The sequence below is a fragment of the Neophocaena asiaeorientalis genome, unplaced genomic scaffold (assembly GCF_003031525.2).
Source record: "Neophocaena asiaeorientalis asiaeorientalis breed wild unplaced genomic scaffold, Neophocaena_asiaeorientalis_V1.1 scaffold82, whole genome shotgun sequence".
NCBI lineage: Eukaryota > Metazoa > Chordata > Mammalia > Artiodactyla > Phocoenidae > Neophocaena > Neophocaena asiaeorientalis.
In genome coordinates, this window is record NW_020173068.1 from 11,848,194 (window position 1) to 11,869,307 (window position 21,114).

Consider the following 21,114-nt stretch of genomic DNA (forward strand, 5'->3'; position numbering starts at 1 on the left):
ATTGTGCATGAGTATAGGCATTTGGGGGATTCCATGGAAAAAAATTTTAGTAATGGCTCATAAGTCTAGGTAATGCTGATTATTGAATTGCCTTGAATTTTTAATTTGGAAGTACTACTTAAGATAAACCGAAGTTAGTTAGGGATATGTTTACTAATGTACATTAAATTAAGCCAAATGGATCTCAGTAGAGATCTTATACCATGGATCCAAAAGGATTATCTGAGTAGCATCACAACAGGAACAGACTTCAAAATTAATATTCAATTAAAGGTAGTCCAGAGAAAATAATTTTGTAGGATCAAAATTACAGCACAGGGTCTAATTTTAAAGAGTCTCAGAGATAAAGTCTTGAAAAGATAAACATCTCAGGAACAAATGGTTCTTAAAGTACATAGGAAAAAAAAGTGAGAAAGTGAATATTAATACTGCATGGCTCTATTGCCCTCCGTATGTTAGAGTGTCAGAAATAGGATTGGGTTTAAAAGTCTTCAGAGCTTGGACCTCTTTCTCTTACATCATTTTTCTCTGATTAAGAATGTGAATAGCCTTGGGTGGGGAGGGGATCCATGTGTCTCCCCTGACCCACCGCCAAATCAGGCACCCATAATGTAGTGGAAAGGATATTTCAATTTGAGCTCTTGCACTTCTCAATGGCGATGTCTTTGAACAAGTTAATCTCTGAGTCTTAGTCCTTTGCATCTAAACTAGGTCTAATACTGAGGATTAAATAGCATGTGAGGATCACTTTATTTATTTATTTAAATTTATTTATTTATTCATTTATTTTTTGCTGCGTTGGGTCTTTGTTGCTGTGCACGGGCTTTCTCTAGTTGCAGTGAGTGGGGGCTACTCTTTGTTGCGGTGCGTGGGCTTCTCCTGGTGGTGGCTTCTTTTGTTGTGGAGCACGGGATGTTAGGCTTACGGGCTTCAGTAGTTGTGGCTCACGGGCTTTAAAGTGCAGGTCAGTAGCTGTGGCACACGGGCTTAGTTGCTCTGTGGCATGTGGGATCTTCCCGGACCAGGGCTCAAACCTGGGTCCCCTGCCTTGGCTGGCAGATTTTTAACCACTGTGCCACCAGGGAAGTCCCGAGGATTACTTTAGTAAAGGTAAAAACTTAGAAAAAAATTTTGAGTTCCTTGCCAGTCCTTAAATTAAAAAAAAAAAAAAAAAAATCACCCAGTCACCTTTTCAGAGATTGCTTCATTAGTCTTCTGTACAAAGGGAACTTCAATTTCTTTAAATTTGGGTATTGTGAGATTTTACTCCAGGGGAGAAGGGTCACTAGGGAGTTTGAATATGATACTGTTGCTGTGAATCTGAGATGGGCAGGCTCAGGAGGGTGCTGACTCGCATTTACTTTGTGACTGTGTACAAACCACTTCGTTTCTCATACCACTTTGCCCTTGGGTTGGTGCAGTATTTAAGAGATCTTCTTAGGAAGGTAAAACGTTCATGTTTAATTGCAAATGGAAACTTTAAGTTGCCATGTTCATTTATTTAAACATTCACAGAGTAAATACCTGTAGTGACTAGATACAGATGAACAAGACAAACCCATAGGGCTCTCAGAAGGAACACTTTGAGGTCAGTAAGTTGCAGGTCTGTATTTTTACTTCCTCTGTTGAGATTCCATGTGTTTTCATCAGTGCAAAGGCTCCTGTCGTACCAGGGTAAGTGGGAACGGAAGGTACTTTCTGGCAGCTAATGCTTCACTATCAGTGAAAAAGAGTGATGTCTCCATTTATTTCCAATCCTAGGAGATTTTTTTTTCTCTCCTTGGAAAGAATTGGAAAAGCTAGGACCTTAGATTTCCAAAGATGTCCAAACTCTCATAACTGTTCTAGAAAAAAAAAATTTAGGATACCTATAAGCTCATTAAAACTTTTTCACCTGGAATAGAAGAATAAAAGTTTAGTTTTAAATTCTGTGTATTTTCCATTATCTTTTTGTATCAGATACCTGTTTTGCATGAATTTTAGGAAATTAGTTTTCAGGTTTCCCCGAACAGGTACATTTGTCAGGGTGACTAGAAACGTTCACATTCTGTGCAAGAGATTCATATGACAGTAGCTAATCAAGTATTTGCTTGAAATAGTTTAAATCCTTGAATGCATTGCCTAAAATAAAAGCTGTGAAATCACCATCTTATTAAATTTGAAGAACTGAAATCTTAGAGGTTAGACTCAGGACTTAAAGTCTTGGGAAACTAATTGTATGAAACATTTCAAATATATTACTATTGTTACTCCTTCCTAATCCATGAAGTGTCTTGATACGGGCAATACATGAAAGCTGTTAAACTCCTCAGAGGAAGGTTCAGAGTACATAGTAGTGTTATGTATAGTGATTTGAACACTAGAAAACTGATTGAGACTAAACGTTAGCTTTACTCTGCCTTATTCTTATAATCAGTGTGTTTTTGCAGGAGTAGGCAGTAGTTCTTGCTATTTAACATCGAAATTTTCACAGTTCTAGTTAACCAGGAAAGAACAGAAATGGGGAGGAGGAATACAAATTGGCTAGTCTTTGTAACTGCTGGCTTGTTACACTTGACTTCCAAACTGAAAGCTCTCCAAGGCCACACAGCCCAGCTCTGAAAAGTCTCCCAGTTAGCTCCCTTAGCATACAGAAGTCCACGACAGACGGACGGGGTGGGCTCAGTGGAGATTCAGCTGATGGTGGTTTGACCATAGTTAATTACTCTTTCCAGTTAAAAATCACATCACCGTCTTCCTCCCTTGAGTGCAGTGTAGTATAAAAATCACACTTCTGCAGAAGTTCACAATCTCTTTACAGATGTCAGCACCCCCAACCTCAGAATGTTGGGAAAGTGTCTATAAGCAGAAATGTGCTTGTTTTCTCTTTGGGGAAACAGATTCTAGTTGGGCAAGCAAGAAGCTAAAAATTTTCCCTCCGTAGTCCTGAAAATGTTATAGCACTTATTTAGGACTGGAGCTAACTTCTAGAATTTAGATGTCAGGTAGTGTTTGTGTTAAGCTCAAATTTTTAGGGGAAGAGTTCAAAGTTATAGTACAATATGATGAAATATGTCTATAAGTGACTGAAAACAGTGAAAGTGTTTGCATAAATAAGACGAGCAGACTATCAAACAGAATTCATCCTGATTGCACATGTGTAAATATGCATGCCAGTAGGTGCTGTTGTACAAAAGTGAAGATAATTTTGCTCAGTACATTTACTGAAAACTTGATATTTTTTTTAAAGGCCTTCTGCAGCAACCCTGTTTCCCAGAAATGAAGTTCAGTGTGTGTTCTTCTCCCAGGAGTCTATGATCATGTTTTGTTTTGTTAAAATATTCCTTTTTACCCTGGAATGCCTCCTTAGTGTTTAGAACTTGGTACGGTTTAGATAAGTATATCATCTCCATTTTCCTATCTAATTTTAGGAAGGCATTAAGTATTGTAAACTCCTTGAGAGTTAGAAACATCTCAGAGCCTGTTTCAATATTGAAGGCATAGTCTTAGATACTCAGTTTCCTTTCCAGTGAAATCTGTCTGCAATCAACACTTAACCCCAAGCCAGAAGTAGCCACTTTTCTCTGGCTTTCACTAAGCCTTTGTTGTCCTCTTCCAGTTTTTCATTCTAGGCTTTAGAAATTTATGTGGTTGGCTTTTTGCTTACTAGGAAGTGGGCAAGAGCACTATCTCATCTTATATGGTCAATACCGATGCTTTTAACAAATGTTTAGTTGTGAAATGGGATCCTCCCTCTCTCCTAGCTCACCAACTGGTTGAAAATCAAGTTAGGAACATTGAGAGCTTTACACTAAGTTTTCAGTTCTTAAGCTAATTTGCATAAGAATTACCTGGGAGTGCTTGGTGAAAATACATATTCCTAGTCCTGTGCCTTGAAGTTGATTCTGTTGTGGAGCTATTGAGAAATCTACATTTTAAATATATTTTTAACAATTCAAAATGATTCTAATACAGGTGACCCATAAGTCACCTTTGGAGAAACTGATCTATCTGAACTATTTTATTTGGCTAAGATCTGTTTTGTTTCATTTGATTAAGGTACTCCATTGGTCTAGTTATTAAATTTACAGAATTTTTAAAAAGGTATCAGAACAGTGTTTTCCATATGTTTATAAATGCTTATTACTTATCTCACTCTAATTTAAATAAATATCTTCTACCTTTCAACGAGCATTTAGATAAATAGCAGAGATAGTTAACTGCCTTTGCAGCTGTTTAACTATGTGTCTCATCAGAATCCTAATCCTTTCTCCTACTTCCATGTTTAACTAGCCATTATTTGATCCTGATGTCATCTTTTAAGATTGGTTGACTAAGCGGAGCACGAAGAGTGAGAGGCAGTTTTCATGCTAGTGATCCTAGGATGTTGAAGGCAGGGCTTGAGGACGTGAAGTGGAGAGTAGTTTAGTGGAATGCTGTGGATCTAACTTGTGGAGAGCACTATCTTTAGGTTAAACTAGGGGTCTTTAGTTACTGATGGCACTGATTGAAATGGGAGGATTTGAATAGAGCAGTGGTTCTTAAAGTGTGGTTTCTTGATCAGTAGCATCAGCATTGCCTGAGAACTTGTTGGGGGAAATGCAAATTCTTGGCCCTCATGCAAACCTACTGGCTCAAGCTCTGGGAGTGTGGGCTCACCGTCTAGGTTTTACCAAGTCAGCCAGGTGACTGATACACACTGAGGTTTCAGAACCAGTGGAACAGAGTAAGATTTGAAGTTCACCTTCTCCTATTGCGCCTCTCACATTTTTAGGAGGAATGAAAGACAGTTGAAGTCCGCGTGCTCACCAGTGAAACATAGGCTTTGGAGTTAGATAAACTTGGATTCAACTCTCGGTAGTTGGGTGGCCTTGAGCAGATTATGACTCTGATTCATATGAAGCCTATAACTAGTTTTGTAGTAATTCAACCTCTTAAACAGTGTTCCTTGTTTTTTTCACAAGGCCCATGTCTGGGCCTCAATACTTCTTTGATACTTATACTTCCTTATAGTTAGGAATTTGGAGTAATTCAAAATGGGAGCAAAAAATAGGAGCCAATTACATGATTAGCACCAGAAAAGCTTCTAAAGAGCATATATATATTCAGGCTTACACTTTCTGTAGCTAGTTACCCAGAGAATGACCTGTGCATTTCAAGCACAGTCAGTAGTGATATTCTGGACAAAAAGGGCCCGTTGGCTGAATTAGTAATAGGATGCATGAAGCAACGCATCAACACACTTGATACCTTTATGGCCAGACAAGGTGTGGACTTGGGGCCATTTGAGGCCCACGCCCATTGGAAATGGGCAGTTTAGGCTGAGCTGGTGGGTTCCTATGCAGCACTGGCAGGAGGTTTGTAGTCACTTTCACTACTTCCCAGGCATTAAGGGCCCACTTAATAGAAGCAAAGGAAGGCAAGCCTGCAGGAATGAGCCTGTCCTAATTGAGCTGGCCTGAGAAGGTACATTTTCAGGTTAGACAAGTCCTTTTTCTCTTTTAACTTCTGCCTCCTAGGAAAGGAGAAGCATTTTCAGTACGGAAATGTCCTTGTGAAAACATTACTCACTACAGAAGAGTATGTAAAATGCAAATAACCCTCTTAAGGATCTTGTACTGGTTAATTACTTTCAGAGGCAAAAGTAAAAAATTCCAACTTTGTCTTGCGTTTAGAGAACAAAGATGAGTTAGTAAAATGGGACTTCCTTGCCATACTCTTGAAGCTTAAAATAATTGCTCTATCTGATTTAACTTATACCTTAGTGGACTAACACCTTAGTTGAAATGTTCTCTGGGCAGCACTCGTTGAGTCTCTGATTCCCCTGGAACTCTGCAGAAGTGGCCTGCTTTTGAGATGGCAAACTTCGGCTGACCTTAAGGAACTACACAGCATAGTGTCTTGCCGTGTAGGGAAAAGGCCCCTGACTGGGCTCCAGCAGAGGAGTCACTGGTGGAGTGGAGAGTGCTAGGCAGGGCATCAGGACACAGGAAGTCTCAGTCCTGGTTTTGTCAGCACTGTCCAGTGGAATTTTCTGTCATGATGGAAATTGTTCTTGATCTGTGCTATTCCACATGGTAGCTGCTGGCCATGTTGAGCCTTTGAAATGTGGCTAGTGTGGCCAAAGAACTTAATTTTCAAGTTTTTTTTTTTTAATTTAAAGTAGCTACATGTGGCTAGTGGCTTCATATTGGACAGCACAGCTCTAGGTAAAATTTAGATAAAAGCAAAGAGATTTGGGTTTAGATTTTACTTGGGATATGGGAGGTTGGGGCTCTTGGAACTTCAAAATCCAAAACAGGTATGAATTTATGTTATGAGTTTGAATAAAGAACTTCCTTCTGTAAGTCTACATTGCCTTATCCTGGGTGACATGCTAAGAGGATTTATGACTGGTAAGTAAAGTTGAGTTTACCACAGCAGTTGGAAAGCTCAGACAGTTTTCCATTTTACTTGACCCCTTTAGTGCTACACAAAGGTGAACATTTAAGGTACCTGTGGATTGAATAAATTTTCATTTTATCTCAGCAACCCTATGAGATAGGTCATGTCTGTTTTGTAGTTGACAAAAACAGATTAACTTAGGTTTACATATAATACCTTATGGATCACTGTCCTTTAAAATGGTTGGTTTTAGCTCACAACTTAATTTGAAATTGCAAGTTTTTAGTATGTTGCTATAACAAGAAGTTAATTCATATTTGTTCCACTGTAGTCAGTAATAAGTTAATGTCTGACTGTAAGTGGTAGAGAATCTAAGATTGTACAGGCAAGCAGATAGCACCCAAGATTTTAACTCACCCAAGGTGCTGCTTATAGTAAAAGCAGATCAGAACTCAACTTCTCCACCCCATTTGGGGTCTTCCTGTCATTTGCACGCTCACAGTGAACATAGTGAGTGAGTGTTGACTTACTTATAAGTAATCTAGTCCATTAGCCAGACAATCTTAGTCTGGTGGAACAAAGTGAGATTTTATAGCCTTGACCACTGGCGTATAGTGAACGTATGAGGTCTTAGAAAATAACTTGAGTAAATTGCTTAAAGACCAGGGACAGATCCAGTTTCCTTCAGCTTCAGCTTCAAATTATGATCTGTTATTTTTGGGGGTGGGAAGACAAAATGGAATTGGGATAAAATAAGTAGCTGAATTTTGAACATTTATTATCTCCACTTTTGAAGAAACTGAGGCTCAAGGCTATATAGTTAGTAGTAAGCCACACAGCTGGGAGGCTAATCGAAGCCTGTCTGATGCCACAGCTTGAGTTCTTAAATGTGACACAAAACAAGGTAAAGGGGAGCCTGGGTGACTCAGTTGCCTCCTGGGAATCCTGGGTTGTAGTGGAGTGACCTATGTGGTATCAGACCAAGGACTTGCATTTCTTAGAGCACTTGCCTTCATTTAGTGGATCCTTATCAGACTAATATCATTGACTAGAAGGCTCTGTTACAGTTTAATGTGTAATCCTTTCCTTATTAAGGAAGGCTTGCCGGCTTGTGCAGCAGAGACCCCTGGATAATTTATTTTTAAGCAGTTCACCTTGTGCTTGGAGCCAGTTATTCCAAAAATCAGTAAAACTTCTGTTTATCTGAGTACTCAAGAAAAGGGATCTTTTTGTTAACCAGGGATTTACTAGACCCCGCCCCCCCAACCCCCTTATTTTAGAAGGATCTCTGAAGTCTGCTTATATACTAAGGAGTTTCATTGGAGGTGGTTAGGAGTGTGAACAAGTGTGATGTTGTTACCACTTCAAGGGGGATAAATAACAAATTTAACTAGCTTGCTGCTTAAGCAGAATTAGCAGTGGGCTCAGCCTTGGCCTCCCCTTCAGAGTTCTCATTCATGTGACTGACTCTGTCTAGTTTTGTAGAGCAAGTAGATTTTAACCACTTTTAAATCAAGTATGGCCATTCATGGGCTGTTTGAAAGGAGGAGAGAAGAGGGAACCAGGCTGAGCATGGATATCATTTAGGGGAAAGCCTTAGGTAAAGCAAGGAGGATATTCATTTACACACCGAGCTTCAGAATGGCATCGCTCTCTCTACGGGGGCATTGGGGATAGTTTCTAGTCACTGTTAAGTAATTGCAGAGTTCTGAAAACTGTGCCTTCTTTTGTATGGCCCATGGTCTTTATATTTTTTTACTGGTTGGGAAAAAATTATTAAATACACCTGAAACTAATATAATGTTATGTCAGTTATACTTCAATTTTAAAAAAGAATATTATTTCATGACACAGGAAGATTATATGAAATGCAAATTCCAGTGTCCATAAATAAAATTTTATTGGAATGCAGCCATGCTCATTCATTTACATATAATCTGTGGCTGCTTTTGTGCTACAGTGGCAGTGCTGAGTATCTGCAACAGAGATTGAATGGGCCACAAAGCCTAAAACTATTTATTACCTGTCCCCTTAGAGAAAAATTTTGCTGACCCCTGGCTTGGTGAGTAGTGCCAGATGCTTACCTTGCTGATTCACACTTGTATGTATCACAGGAAGCTCACGGGACTCTTTTCATAAAACTTGGTAGCCTCTGGCTTCCAGAGGAATCTGTATAAGCCAAGTGTCGAAAGTTTACTGTGAGCTTGCAGCTTCATTAAGTCTTATTCTATCTTGTTTCTAGTCATTCATCTTCTCAACTGAGTCCCAGTGGCAGGACTCAAGTTACCTCTGTCTCTAAGCACGTCTGTGCCCGATGTCCAAACAACAAAGGAAATTTCTATTCTAAAGCACCTGACTACCCTACTCCTTATCTAAGTTGGGGTAGCTGTGTCACCCCTAATGTAGCTCTTCCTTCTTCCTTTCAAATAGGGGCTGGGAAAGTAGCAGGTGAAAACCTCTTTCTTCCTCAGTTGTAGAGCCTCAATATTCTCAGCTGTAAATTTAAAAAAATCCCCAGGAACTGACTCAGCACCTTGTGCCTGCCTTTTAAAGGAACAGAGAGACCCAGTTGAAGTAAAAACTGAAAATAAAATCGGTAGCATGTCCATTATTGTAGGTGGCTGGTATTTGGTATTAATCACTGCTCAAAGGACCAAGACATGACAGAGCAGGGTTTTTCAAAATGTGATAGATTATAGTCACCTGGAGAGCTTGTGTTAAAATACACATATCTGAGGATGATCTTATTCCCAGGTCTCACACATAGGAAAGTTTGAGAACCACTGCTCTTGATAGAGATTTTTTTAAAGCATTTAGATTTTTTTCTTTTTATCCTAATTTGTTTGAACTAAAACAATTTTTAAAGATCATAGAATTCTTGGGACTGTAAGTGTAAGAGATCAGTAGAGGTCATTTTACAGACTAGAAAACTTGAGACCAGAGTAGAGAAATAAATTACCTAGGACCCCGTCATGACATTGCATGTTTTTTTTATTTTTAATGTAATCAGTTGGTCCCTGGGAATGAGAGCCAGAGGAAGAGAGGAAGATGAACTTGAATTTAAGGAGCATAATGGGAGGAGTAGGATGGGAGAGAAGGTTATAAAACAAGTTAAAATAGGGTGCATAGACAGGAAGGGACTGAAAAGACAGATTAAGGTAATTGTAGTGTTGTAAAAGCATAAAAGGAGTCCAATTTAAATGAGGAAGTGGACTGGAAGAGAAAACATCCTATGACCATTTAACCCTTTTTTGTATGAGATTGAGGCCTAAAGCACACCAGTTGGCTGCTTCATGTTGTGTCTTTTCCAAGGCAAGGACATGGAACAACATCTGGCCACTAATCTTACAGAATTGCTGATGTTTAAGAACCAAGATAGGTCCACTTAGGTGTTTTTAAGTCAGTTTGTGGCATTTCTTCTAAGCATATAGACACTTGGGAAGATGTTGTGATTGGTTTTAGAATTTGAGATTGTGTTGCAGAGCTGGTAAAAACAAAATGGAAAATGCTAGACTGCTATCTTTGAGCAACTCTTAGTCTTTTAATGCATTGTACTACTAAGTTTCTGATGATGAAATTTTACCAAGTATTGAACATTGAGGAGAAAAACTTAAGTACTTTGCAAAATATTTGGCAACCTTCATCTGATTGTTCGGCCCTTTCTTTGACTTGGCATCTATCACTTCTTATGAAGGTACCTTCCAGCTGCAGTATTGAAGTCTGATTCTGGAACTTCATGGGGCCAAGTCCAGGGAAACTTGGGAGACCCTTATGGAGACCCTTTTTTCCCCCTCCCTTTCCAGAGTTACTCATTTAACAGCTGCTGGGTTGGGGTGATTATGATGCTTATTATGGGACTTCATGAGACCAGAGACTTGGTACTGTTTTGCCACACCTAGAACAACGCCTGACACAGAGTTGGTACTCAGTAAATATTTGAATGAATGAATATTGTGAACCCCAGCTTCTCCAAGGAGAGAAGAAGAAATACTTACATCTGCATTTTCTCCCTAGAGTTTTTTGTGTTATTAGCTTGAGAGTACTAGGTCCCTAATGAGGAAACCCCATTAGTTTCAATAATGAACAAGTCAGTTCATGACAAAAGGTCTCGTTTATATACAATACACATTTGGGGAGAAAAAATGATAATTTGGACTTTAAAAATTGGAAATGTTACTAGTGTCTTTCTTTAGAGCTGAATCCTCCCAACATTTTTCTTTTAAATTCCGGAGCTCTTTGAACTTTTAGCCATAACAGCCTCTGTCTTGCATACTTTGAAAGGCTATTAACTATGCACTGGAATTTTGGAAATGTTGTCTGAGAATCACTGTAAAACAGTGATAAGAACTCTTCCATGGGCTGCAAATTGAAATCAGCCACCCATTAAGATGGATCACAGACTGGATTTCCTGGATTGAAACTAGATCAACATTGATAAAGTCTGAATTTAGACAGCTAGCTGTGTGGGGAGAGAAGGAAGGGTAGAGTTCTCTCAGCCCCTCGACCCATCCCCCTTTCAGTGACAGGCTCTCGGTCTTTGTGACTGCTTTTAGTTTGGCATTAAGTTCCTGAGGAGATTCTTGCACACCCCTGATACTGACCACACTCAGAATGCCAGTCTTTATCATTGAGACCAGCTTGTTGTCTGTCCTAGACAAAAACAGTCTCAAAGTGTTAGAACATACTGGATGTAGAGTGTTAAGTAGAAATGGGGATTTTGTTAAAACTCCAGCTTCTGGGGATGTGGTATCCATGGGTTTAAAGGTCAGGGAGGAAGGAGAAGATACAAGGATTTATCCCAATAGAAGTGATTTAATAAATGATCAGGTGATGAATATCTTCTTTAGAAAATTAATTTCTTTTTTTTTTTTTTAATATTTAGGCTGTGCTGGGTCTTAGTTGCGGCACACAGGATCTTAAGTTGTGGCATGCAGGCTTCTTAGTTGCGGCATGCATGTGAGATCGAGGTCCCTGACCAGGAATCGAACCTGGGCCCCCTTCATTGGAAGCACAGATTCTTACCCACTGGATCACCAGGGAAGTCCCTAGAAAATAAATTTTTTCACCCACTGTTTTCACCCAAATCGTTCCACTGTCCACTTTCCTAAGGCACTGGCTATATATCTGTGTGTCAGAGATGAGCAGAGATTATCTTTGACAATGTTGTTTGAAGGCCTCTTTGGGGAAGGCATCTTTTGGTTGAATAACTATTCCCCACTCCCATCCTCCACACACTTGACTATCTTTGAAGGAAGAGCCCATCATATTTTACAGCTACTGCTTTAAGTCTCAAAACCTGTTGTCAGAAGTCAGTGTAAAGAGGTCTGCCTCAAAGCTTGGCAAAGAACCCTTCTTTATACCAGAAAAGTCTCTGCTTTTGTTTATAAGGAAGCAAAGGACTCTCCTGCTCTGATCTGATTACCCTAATCATTTAGAAGAAGGTTGGAGTGGTAAAATCCTTAAAGATCATGGAGTAGTTGATAAAATGGTCAGAAATCTTTGCCAATTCCTTTGCCTTTTCTCTCTTAACAAAATGTAAATGTTTGTGCTTGGGTTGAATTGTAGTTGCATTAGTGACTTAATGCAGCTACCTAAGTCACTATGTAGCTTGTAATAAGCTTGGTAACACTGTTAGCCACCTGCTGATAACCGCTAAACTCATGCAAATATTTCTACCTGGGGGTGTTAACTGGTTTAGCAGTGTATCCCTTAAAACCAGTAGGTATTTTAGGGTTCTGGGTACAGGATTGTTAGATCAGGCCAAAGTTTTACTTCTTTCTTTGTAAGCTGCATCCAGGAAAGAAAATCAGACGGCCTTTTATTTATCGTTCGCTGGTCAGGCAAGGTGAATGGGCATGGTTGCCGCCTTAAATGCATGTATAAAACCTGAACCCTAAGTTATTTGGAATGATTGGGTAGGCTTATTTCAGTTTGATGTAAATTAATCATGAAGAGGGGTCAGTAACAATTGTACCTTATTGACAGTTGTGAACATGTTTGGAATTTTGTGAAGATTAGCCAGGAATTCTGTTACAACCATACACAAAGAATCTGATTGACTTTTGAAGTTAAAATTCTTTCAGGTCACTTAAATTTTCTGAGCCCCAATTTCTTCATCTATAAGAGAGGTGATACTGAGATTACAGGTATCAAGTCAATGATGAACAGATTTGAAGCTCTTAATCACTAACTATGCTGCCTTCTTATAGACCCAGTAGTTAAGTGACTTCTACCCAAGGTCATACAGTCAGTGGTAGAATAAGATTTGAATTGGATCTTTTTCACTCTATTGAACCAGTCTGCTTCCTTCAGAGGTTGTTTCCAACCTTCTGTGCTTGTCTGTTATGTCTCTAATCGTCATTAGGGTTTAACTATGATCTTTTGTTCTAACGGCATCGTTCTTGAACTTTTTTTCTTTTTTCTCTGGCCCTGCCGAGTGACTTGTGGGATATTAGTTCCCTGACCAGGGATTGAACCTGAGCCCTCGGCAGTGAAAGCGTGGAGTCTTAACCACTGGACTGCCGGGGACTTCCCATTCTTGAGCATATTTAACAAAGTGTTTTATGGACTTGGCTTCCTTTTTCATATGATTTGTATATGTGTCTGTGAGGAGTGAACTCTTCATCTTACACCTTGATACTGATTTGGCTACTTGGGGCTGGTTCTGTACCTGGTTTCCAAACCTGCAGCTTCATTGTCATCCTGGGATTAGGCCAGCTTTCAGGTACTTTATAACAGTTGGATCAAATTTTGCTGGATTTATTTGATACTGAAGTTTCTTATTCCTATAGGTGTTTTGTTTCTCTTCTGTCTAAGCAGAGGATTGGGACGCTAAAGCTACAAGCAGTAGAAGTGTATCTATATCTTTTCTAAGAAACTGCTTTTGGGACACATGGCTTTAGAAAAGCAAATTAAATATAACTCTGGGATTTTATTTTCTTGTATGCCCTGACAAGAATCAACTCTACCATTTCCTAGCTGGCAGGAAGTACATCACACTTAATTTTGCTCAATCATGAGAAGATACATTTTTCAGTAATAACAACAACAATAATGATAGTAATAATAGGTAGTTGACTTTCGTGGCTCATCTGCCAAGAATTCCCTCTAGAGAGGGAATTCCCTCTACCTTGCTAAAACTCCCTCTTAGCCTTTAGCAAGACTTAGTTCAAATACTGCCTCCTCCAGGAAGTCTGTGTTAATGCCTCATTGCCCTGTTGGATCCAGGCTCTATTTCTGTTCTCTGGTGGAATCAGATTGTTTCTCCTCATTATATTACTTTTCACTTGGAAACAAGGAGGCAGGTAACCCAGATTCATTATTTTTACTCTTAAGACTTGTTTCAAAATGCTCATAATCCTACTACCTTACTACCCTTTCTAAAAAATAACAGGGCAGAAAAGTAGAAAATCCTACCATGGTGTAAGAGACAGAGGTAATGACACCCATGTGTTTCATGTGTAGACATTTAGAAAAATGTCTGTTACCTTTTTAAATATAGGAGCATCATGATGCAATACAAACACTGTTGCTTTAAGGTCAATCATTTGACATCCGAGATTTTTGGAGATAGGAAAGGAATTTTAATCCATTTTAGCAAGTCTAAAATTAAGGTTTCTTCTCTGATGACCTAATTTTCTCTGCCTTCACATATACATAGACCAGCATAAATTTTCTGCTTTTAAATTATATATTCAGGCTAAATTCCTAGATATGGATTGCTGGGTTAAAACAGAGTATGTGCGTTAGTTCTGCTGGACATTGCCAAATTCCCCCTCTATACGAACCATATGCACCTTTTCAGAGATGTCTTAAGAGGCAAAAATGTGTATTAGATTTGGTGAAATCAGTACTGCCCAGAGTTGTGAAAACTAGAGGTAATACATAAAGCATACTACCTTGTGCAGAATGCACCCTTAGAAAGGGATAACTATTACTCTTGTGTGAAATTGGGAATATTTCCTTATCATAAGAGTAGTAAGAAAATTGAATGAGACAGTGTAAGTACTCTAGCATGGTTCAGCACCTCTATTAGTGCCCCTTTTCTCTTGCTTGCCAATGGCTGTTTGGGTTCATATCTTAATTACCTTCCTGGACAGTAAACTCCTTGAGGGCAGAGTATCTGATGAGTCTTGAGCAGGATGCTTTTGATTTAAGAATACATTTCAAATAGTTGTAAACTGAATCAGCCCTCAGAATATAATTCTGAATCGTAAAAGTTTGTTGGTTTTTTGCTTTTTGTTTTTGTTTTGCACATTATCCATCAAGTCACTGTGTAATGCCAGCCAGCAACTATTCCTGCAATCTGAGAAGACACAGATACTTACCTCTTTTGTCGTTTGGAAGTCTCTTTACTTAAAATCTTTGTTAACCTCAAGGAACATCTTAGGTGACAATAACAGAAAATGTTGATTCCTGTTCTCTCTCTCTGTTCATTGACATATCTATTCTTAGGGAGTAACTCTAGTTAAGTTAGAGTGAAAGGAATTAGTTGTTAACGTCTTCTCAAGGCTGCCTTATTTCAGGGATCGATCTTCCTCCCATGTCTTTATCTTGAATTTTTGAAGGCTAGGGTTTGAAACACCTGTCATCAAGAGGTTATTGGGTGACCAGAATTCACAATGAATGGGGTTTTCTGGTGACTTAATATACGGTGGTTTGCACCTTTCATTTCTAATCTCCAGTCAAGTTCAAAACAATTCTTTTTGCATTTAACAGATGCTTGAAGTGGCAAGATCCTTTCTCCAAAACATTTTAACAATATCTATTCTTAGGTGAATTCCAGATAAGGGAAAGAGTATGTACTAAAAGTAATCTTCAAGTCCATTAGTATGCTGTCTACATTTTCACTATGGGGATGTAGATTATTGTGCCCTTATCGGCATCTCTTCTGACCAGCATCTTTAGATTTCCCAGTTTTACCTTAAATACAATATGACTTCAGTTAGTTTCATCATTTCTTCACTCTTTTTGTTCTCTTCGTTTTTGTTCTGCACAGCTTTCCTGTGTCTTCTTCCAAGGCACCTTGTTCTCATCACCTCGACTTAAAGTCTTTGAGTCTACTTTGACTCTTCCCCTGCGTTTATTGATTACACATACCAGTGAGTTCCTGGAACTGGATTCTACTTCCTCTTTTTCAACATGCTTTTACGTTTTCTCCTTTCTTCTCCATCCCTTTGTTATCACATTTTTCTAGATTGCTTCAAAAACACTAGCTAGTTATTTTGCTTTTACCTTCTACCCACACTGCCCTTCAATTAATCCTCCTTAAGTATGGCTTTTATTTTGTTCCTTTTCTGCTTGAAGTAGCTCCTTGTCATCCTGAGAGTAGGACACCCTGACTTGGGTTAATTTCATCTATCAGACTTTATCTCTTACTGCTCCTTAACACAAATCCTCTCTTGAACTAGGCTGGTCTTCTCCTTGCTGTACCCTATATAAGAAGAAAAAATAAGGGATTGGAAGGGACGAAGCTTAAAGATAGTGTTTAACTTCCTATTATGAAAGGTTTCAAGCATATTTAGGTAGAGAGTAGTATAGTGAACTCCCACGTATCTTATCTGCTCACTTCAATAACTATCAACCTCTTGCCAATCTTGTTTTCTCTATTCCCATATTGCTCCAATTTTTTTTTTTTTTTTGCCTGAGAGTATTTTAAAGCTAATTGCAGACATCCTTCACCTGGAAGTACTTGCGTATGCATCTTTAAAGGTTATTTATCTATCAGTTTACGTAGTGCAGATCATCTCTATGGTGGTTTCCCTGTCAGTTGGTAATTTAGCTTGTTTACACACTTTTGGTGTTCATGAGATGCCTCATTCCATTTTGCCTCCCTGTCATTTCTCCTCAGAAGGCCCAGGCTGCCATGTGGAACTATACTATAGCTATTCAGATATTTGAAGAAGTTGTCACATATTATTCTTTTTGGTACCTGTCACATCACACATAGCACAATTTGAGCATACAGGAGACATGTAATAACTTTTAAAATTAGGGGCACTTGGGTTTCAGATCTTTGACCTAGGTCTTACTTGCACTAGTGGGATTTTCAGCTACAACTTGTAAGTTTCTTACCAGACATTTTGGTTTTATGTTTTTAGATTAGCAATTGAAAGAATTGGGGACCTGGCTTTCAAAATCGATTCTGAGGTTTTGTGCACGTAAAACAATGTTTTGGGCAGACTGGTTATCTAAACCTACCTGGAATTATTTTCAACTTTTACTTAGTTTTCTTTTTCTTTAAATTTAGTGCTTTTTAGTGAGCTAATAATACGTTTTCCTTGTGTACACCAGTACTTGTCAAAATAAATTTTTAAAGCTGGGTAATTTTAAAAAATAACTTCTCTTTTTTATTATAAAAGTGACTCATCTTGGGAAAAAATTGGAAAACAAGGCAAAGTATACACACAGAAACTCAAACTGCTTATAAATTTACCACCCAAACTACTTTTAACATTTGGTGTCTATCTTCTAGTCTTTTTGGACATGTTTCTGTGTTTGTTGAATTATACACAGAATAATTTTTTTTTTAATATATTATGTCCCTGCCATTTGCTTGTGCCATAATAGCAGATCCTAATGTTCTGTTTCTTGTTTGCTAAATCTGGCCTGTAAACAAAATCAAACAACACAGACTTCATTCCAGGTTGTAGTGCTGGTGGCATGTTTTGTCATTATTGTGGTTTTAACCACAAGTGCTAGTTGGGCACAGAAGTAATGAGGGTATTAATTATTGTCAAGTGAACAGGGACCACCAACTTTGTATCAGATTGACTCAGCATTTTAAAATTGTAGACTTGAGATTTTCAGAAATTGGAGGGTTCTTTATGCTACATGGAAGATGGGGTTCAAGTCCTATTTCTGACACCATATGATTTTATTTTCCCATCTCTGTGGGATGAGAATTTCTTACAGCTAGGGGTACGGTCATGCAAATTTCTGTTTCCCTAGGGCCTGGCACAGAATAGATACTTAATGGATTGTGCCAAATGTGGCTTCTTTTTTTGCCACAGGAGTAGTGTGAACACACACATTGCCTATACATTATTGTTAGTTATCTATTGCTATTAAACATGTTATCTCAAAATTTAATGGCTTAAAATAACAAACATTTGTCTTACACAGTTTGTGTGAACCAGGAATCCAGGAACAGCTTAGCTGGGTGGTTTTGGCTCAGAGTCTGAGACTGCGGTCATATGAATGCTTAATTGAGGACCCACTTCCAAGGTGGTTCATTCGCATAGCTATTGTCGGGAAGTTTCAGTTCCTCACCACATGGGCCTCTCCATAGGGCTGCTTGGATGTCCTAACAGTATGGCAACTGGATTCCTCCAGGGCAAGGAGAAAGATCCAGTGCCTTTTATGACCTGGTGTTAGAAATTGCACACTGACATTTCCACTTTATCCTGTTTTTAGGAGTCACTAAGTCCAGCCCATATTTAAGGAGAAGGAAATTAGGCCACACCTTGAAAGGAAGAGTATGAAAGAATCTGTTGGACATATTTTAAAACTACCACATGTGTTGGATACATAAACTTCTAATTGATTCATATTCAACATTGGGGTCACATGTCCCCAGTGAGCTGCATTTTTAATATGCCCTTGGGTTAATTCTGATACACTAAAATTTGAGAGTCACTAACTTAAAAAAGTGGAGAGAGATACCATGTTCGTGGATGCAAAGACACAGTAATTTTTTTTTTTTTTTTTTTTTTTTTTAAACCCGTGTCCCCTGCATTGGCAGGCGGACTCTCAACCACTGTACCACCAGGGAAGCCCCACAGTAATGTTTTGATGTCACATCTCTCCAAATTGTCCTATGAACACAAACTCCCAGCTGGCTTTTTTTTTTTTTTTAAAGAAATCAACCAACTGAATCTAAAATTTATATGGAAATACAGAATAGCCAAAACAATTTTGAAAAAGAACAAAGTTAAAGTACTTATATTACCTGATATCAAAACTTACTATGGAAAAAAGCTCTACTGTGAAGCTTTAGTAGTCAAGATAGTGTATAGTGTGTGTGTGTGTAGGATAAAATGGGGTCCAGAAACAGATCGATGATTATGTGGTCATTTCATTTCCAGTAAAGAGGCCTAAGGCAATTCAATGGAGAAAAGGCAGTCTTTTCAAGAAATGGTGCTAGAACAACTAGACATCTTTATAGATTAAAAAAATGTTCCCTGTCCCTTACCTCTGTAAAGCTCCTAGAAAAATAGAATATTCACAATACACATGTCTAACCAAAAATTTGTAATGGATAATGTATAAAGAACTCTTACAACTTAGGAATAAGACAAATTTTTTTAAGTGGGGGAAGGATTTGAAGAGATACTTTACTGAAGGAGATATATGAGTGGCCAATCTGTACATGAAAAGTTGCCCATCATTTAATCAGGAAACTGGATTAAAACCACAGTGAGAGGGACTTCCCTGGTGGCGCAGTGGTTAAGAATCCGCCTGCTGATGCAGGGTACACGGGTTCGAGCCCTGGCCCAGGAAGATCCCACATGCCGCAGAGCAACTAAACCCGTGCACCACAACTACTGAGCCTGCACTCTAGAACCCATGAGCCACAACTACTGGGACTGCGTGCCACAACTACTGAAGCCCGCGCGCCTAGAGCCCATGCTCTGCAACAAGAGAAGCCACTGCAATGAGAAGCCTGCACACCACAACAAAGAGTAGCCCCCACTCACTGCAACTAGAGAAAGCCTGCGCGCAGCAATGAAGACCCAACGCAGCCAAAAATAAATAAATTATTTATTAAAAAAAAAAAAAGCACCACAGTGAGATACCTCTACATACCTGCTAGAATGGCTAAAATTAGAGACTGATAATACTAGGTATTGGTGAGAATTTGTAGCAGTTGGAACTCTAATCCGTTGGTGGTGGGAATGTGTAATGATACAATCACTTGGGAATACAGTTTGGCAGTTTCCTATCAGGTTAAACATGTACTTACCCTATGACCCTATAACTTCACTATTAAGTATGTACCCGAGAGAAATGAAAACACATCTACACAAAGACTTGTATATGAAAGTTCTTAACAGATTTATTCGTAAAAACCAGTGCCTGAAAAGAACTCAAATGTCCATCAACAGGTGATTGGGTAAATTGCAGTGTATCCACACAATGGGATACCATTCTAATAAAAATCTAACCAATTACTGATCCATCCAGCAACATGGTTGAATGTAAAAAAATATTTTGCTAAGCGTAAGAAGTCAGACACAGAAGAGTAAATTCTGTAATTTCATTCATATGAAACTAGAAATGTAGACAAATCTAATTCATTGTGCTAGCAGATCAGTGGTTGCTTTGGGCTGGTGATGGAAAATGGGGATTGACTGGGAATGGGCACAAGGGAGACTTCCAGGGATGATGGAATTGTTCTAAATTTTGATTGTTGTGGGGATTATATCTGTGCATATGTTTGCTAGACTTATCACACTGTATCTTTGAAATTGTATATCTTACTGTATAGAAATTATACTTCATTGAAGTTGATTTAAAAAACAGGTATCTCTTAAGGTTTGAATTTTCCAGAAGTTACATAGATAACCATCTGATCTTGAAAGTCAGTGTTCAAGATTTATCCCTTCGAATCATTTATGGCTTAGTCTTCATAGTACCTGATCTACGAGAAAAATACCAAACTGTTGCTTCCTTTTATGGTAGAATTGGCTCCCCTCCCCTTCCTGCTTATTTGTAACACATCTTGGTTTTAGAGGCAGGGTAATGGGATGCCTTGTCTGGGCTGCTTTGTGAAATCTTTCCCTCCAATGGAATGTGCTATTATGGCTACCATGCCATTTAAATCCTGTCATTGTGCTTCTTGACTAGCTTGTCAAGGTAGGTGGGCAGGAGATAGCTCATGACTGCTCTTTACTGACTCATCTCTTATGGTTACAGATTCTCATAAACACAAAGATAAACATAAAGATCGAGAACACCGGCACAAAGAACACAAGAAGGACAAGGAGAAGGACCGGGAAAAGTCCAAGCATAGCAACAGGTAAGGGTTGAACCAGCAAGTCCCTCATCATTCAGCAGTGGGTTGGCTATGGCTTGGCTCACCTGGAACAGGCCTTAACTTGAACCACAGGTAAATACCATGGATAGCAAAGTCAGCAGAGACTTTGATTCCAGAGTTGTTAAGAGGATGGCCTTGACAATTCATGCTTCCTGGGGATGCCATTTTTCAGATCAGGATGTACAAAGCAGGTATGGTGAATTGTTAACTCATGATGGCATTTAATCAAGTGTCCAGAGAGCTTGCCTTGATAAAAGGTGACTGGATTGGAGACTTGATAGATATATATTTTTCTTCTTTCCGTACTTTAAAGGGTATAAATTTTAAAATTCTTAACTTAGGCTTCCATGGTTTATAAGCCCCTGAAATCATATACAAAAGGTTGGGTATATGAGATATTCCAGGAGAGAACATTCCTAGCTTTCGTCAGGTTACCAGAAGAGTTCAGCTCTCACAAAAGCCAATAACCACCAATGTAAATGAAACTCAGCGGTGCTGCCCTCTGGGATCCAAAGGAATCAGAAAGATGTTTTCTTGTTCATTTTGCTTCCATTTTTTTGATGTAGGAGACAAGTGGTTAAGCCCAGAGACTTAGGTTATCTTTGGATATAGGACCACTTATTGAAAATGAGGGCTTAAACTTCCATTTTGAGTTAAAGGCAGTTGTTGGTGAGAAAGCCATAGGGTATTCTCATAGTGGCCAAAGTTTTGGT

At 38.8% G+C, this 21,114-nt stretch overlaps 1 protein-coding gene across 1 annotated transcript in view; it reads left to right on the top strand.

Moving 5' to 3' along the window:
* Nucleotides 1-21,114, top strand: part of TOP1 (DNA topoisomerase I) — an 84,779-nt gene that overhangs the window by 9,467 nt on the left and 54,198 nt on the right. The window contains exon 3 of the mRNA XM_024742888.1: nt 20,281-20,383. Coding sequence (XP_024598656.1) covers nt 20,281-20,383 — 103 coding nt within the window. The remainder of the gene's footprint in view (nt 1-20,280; nt 20,384-21,114) is intronic.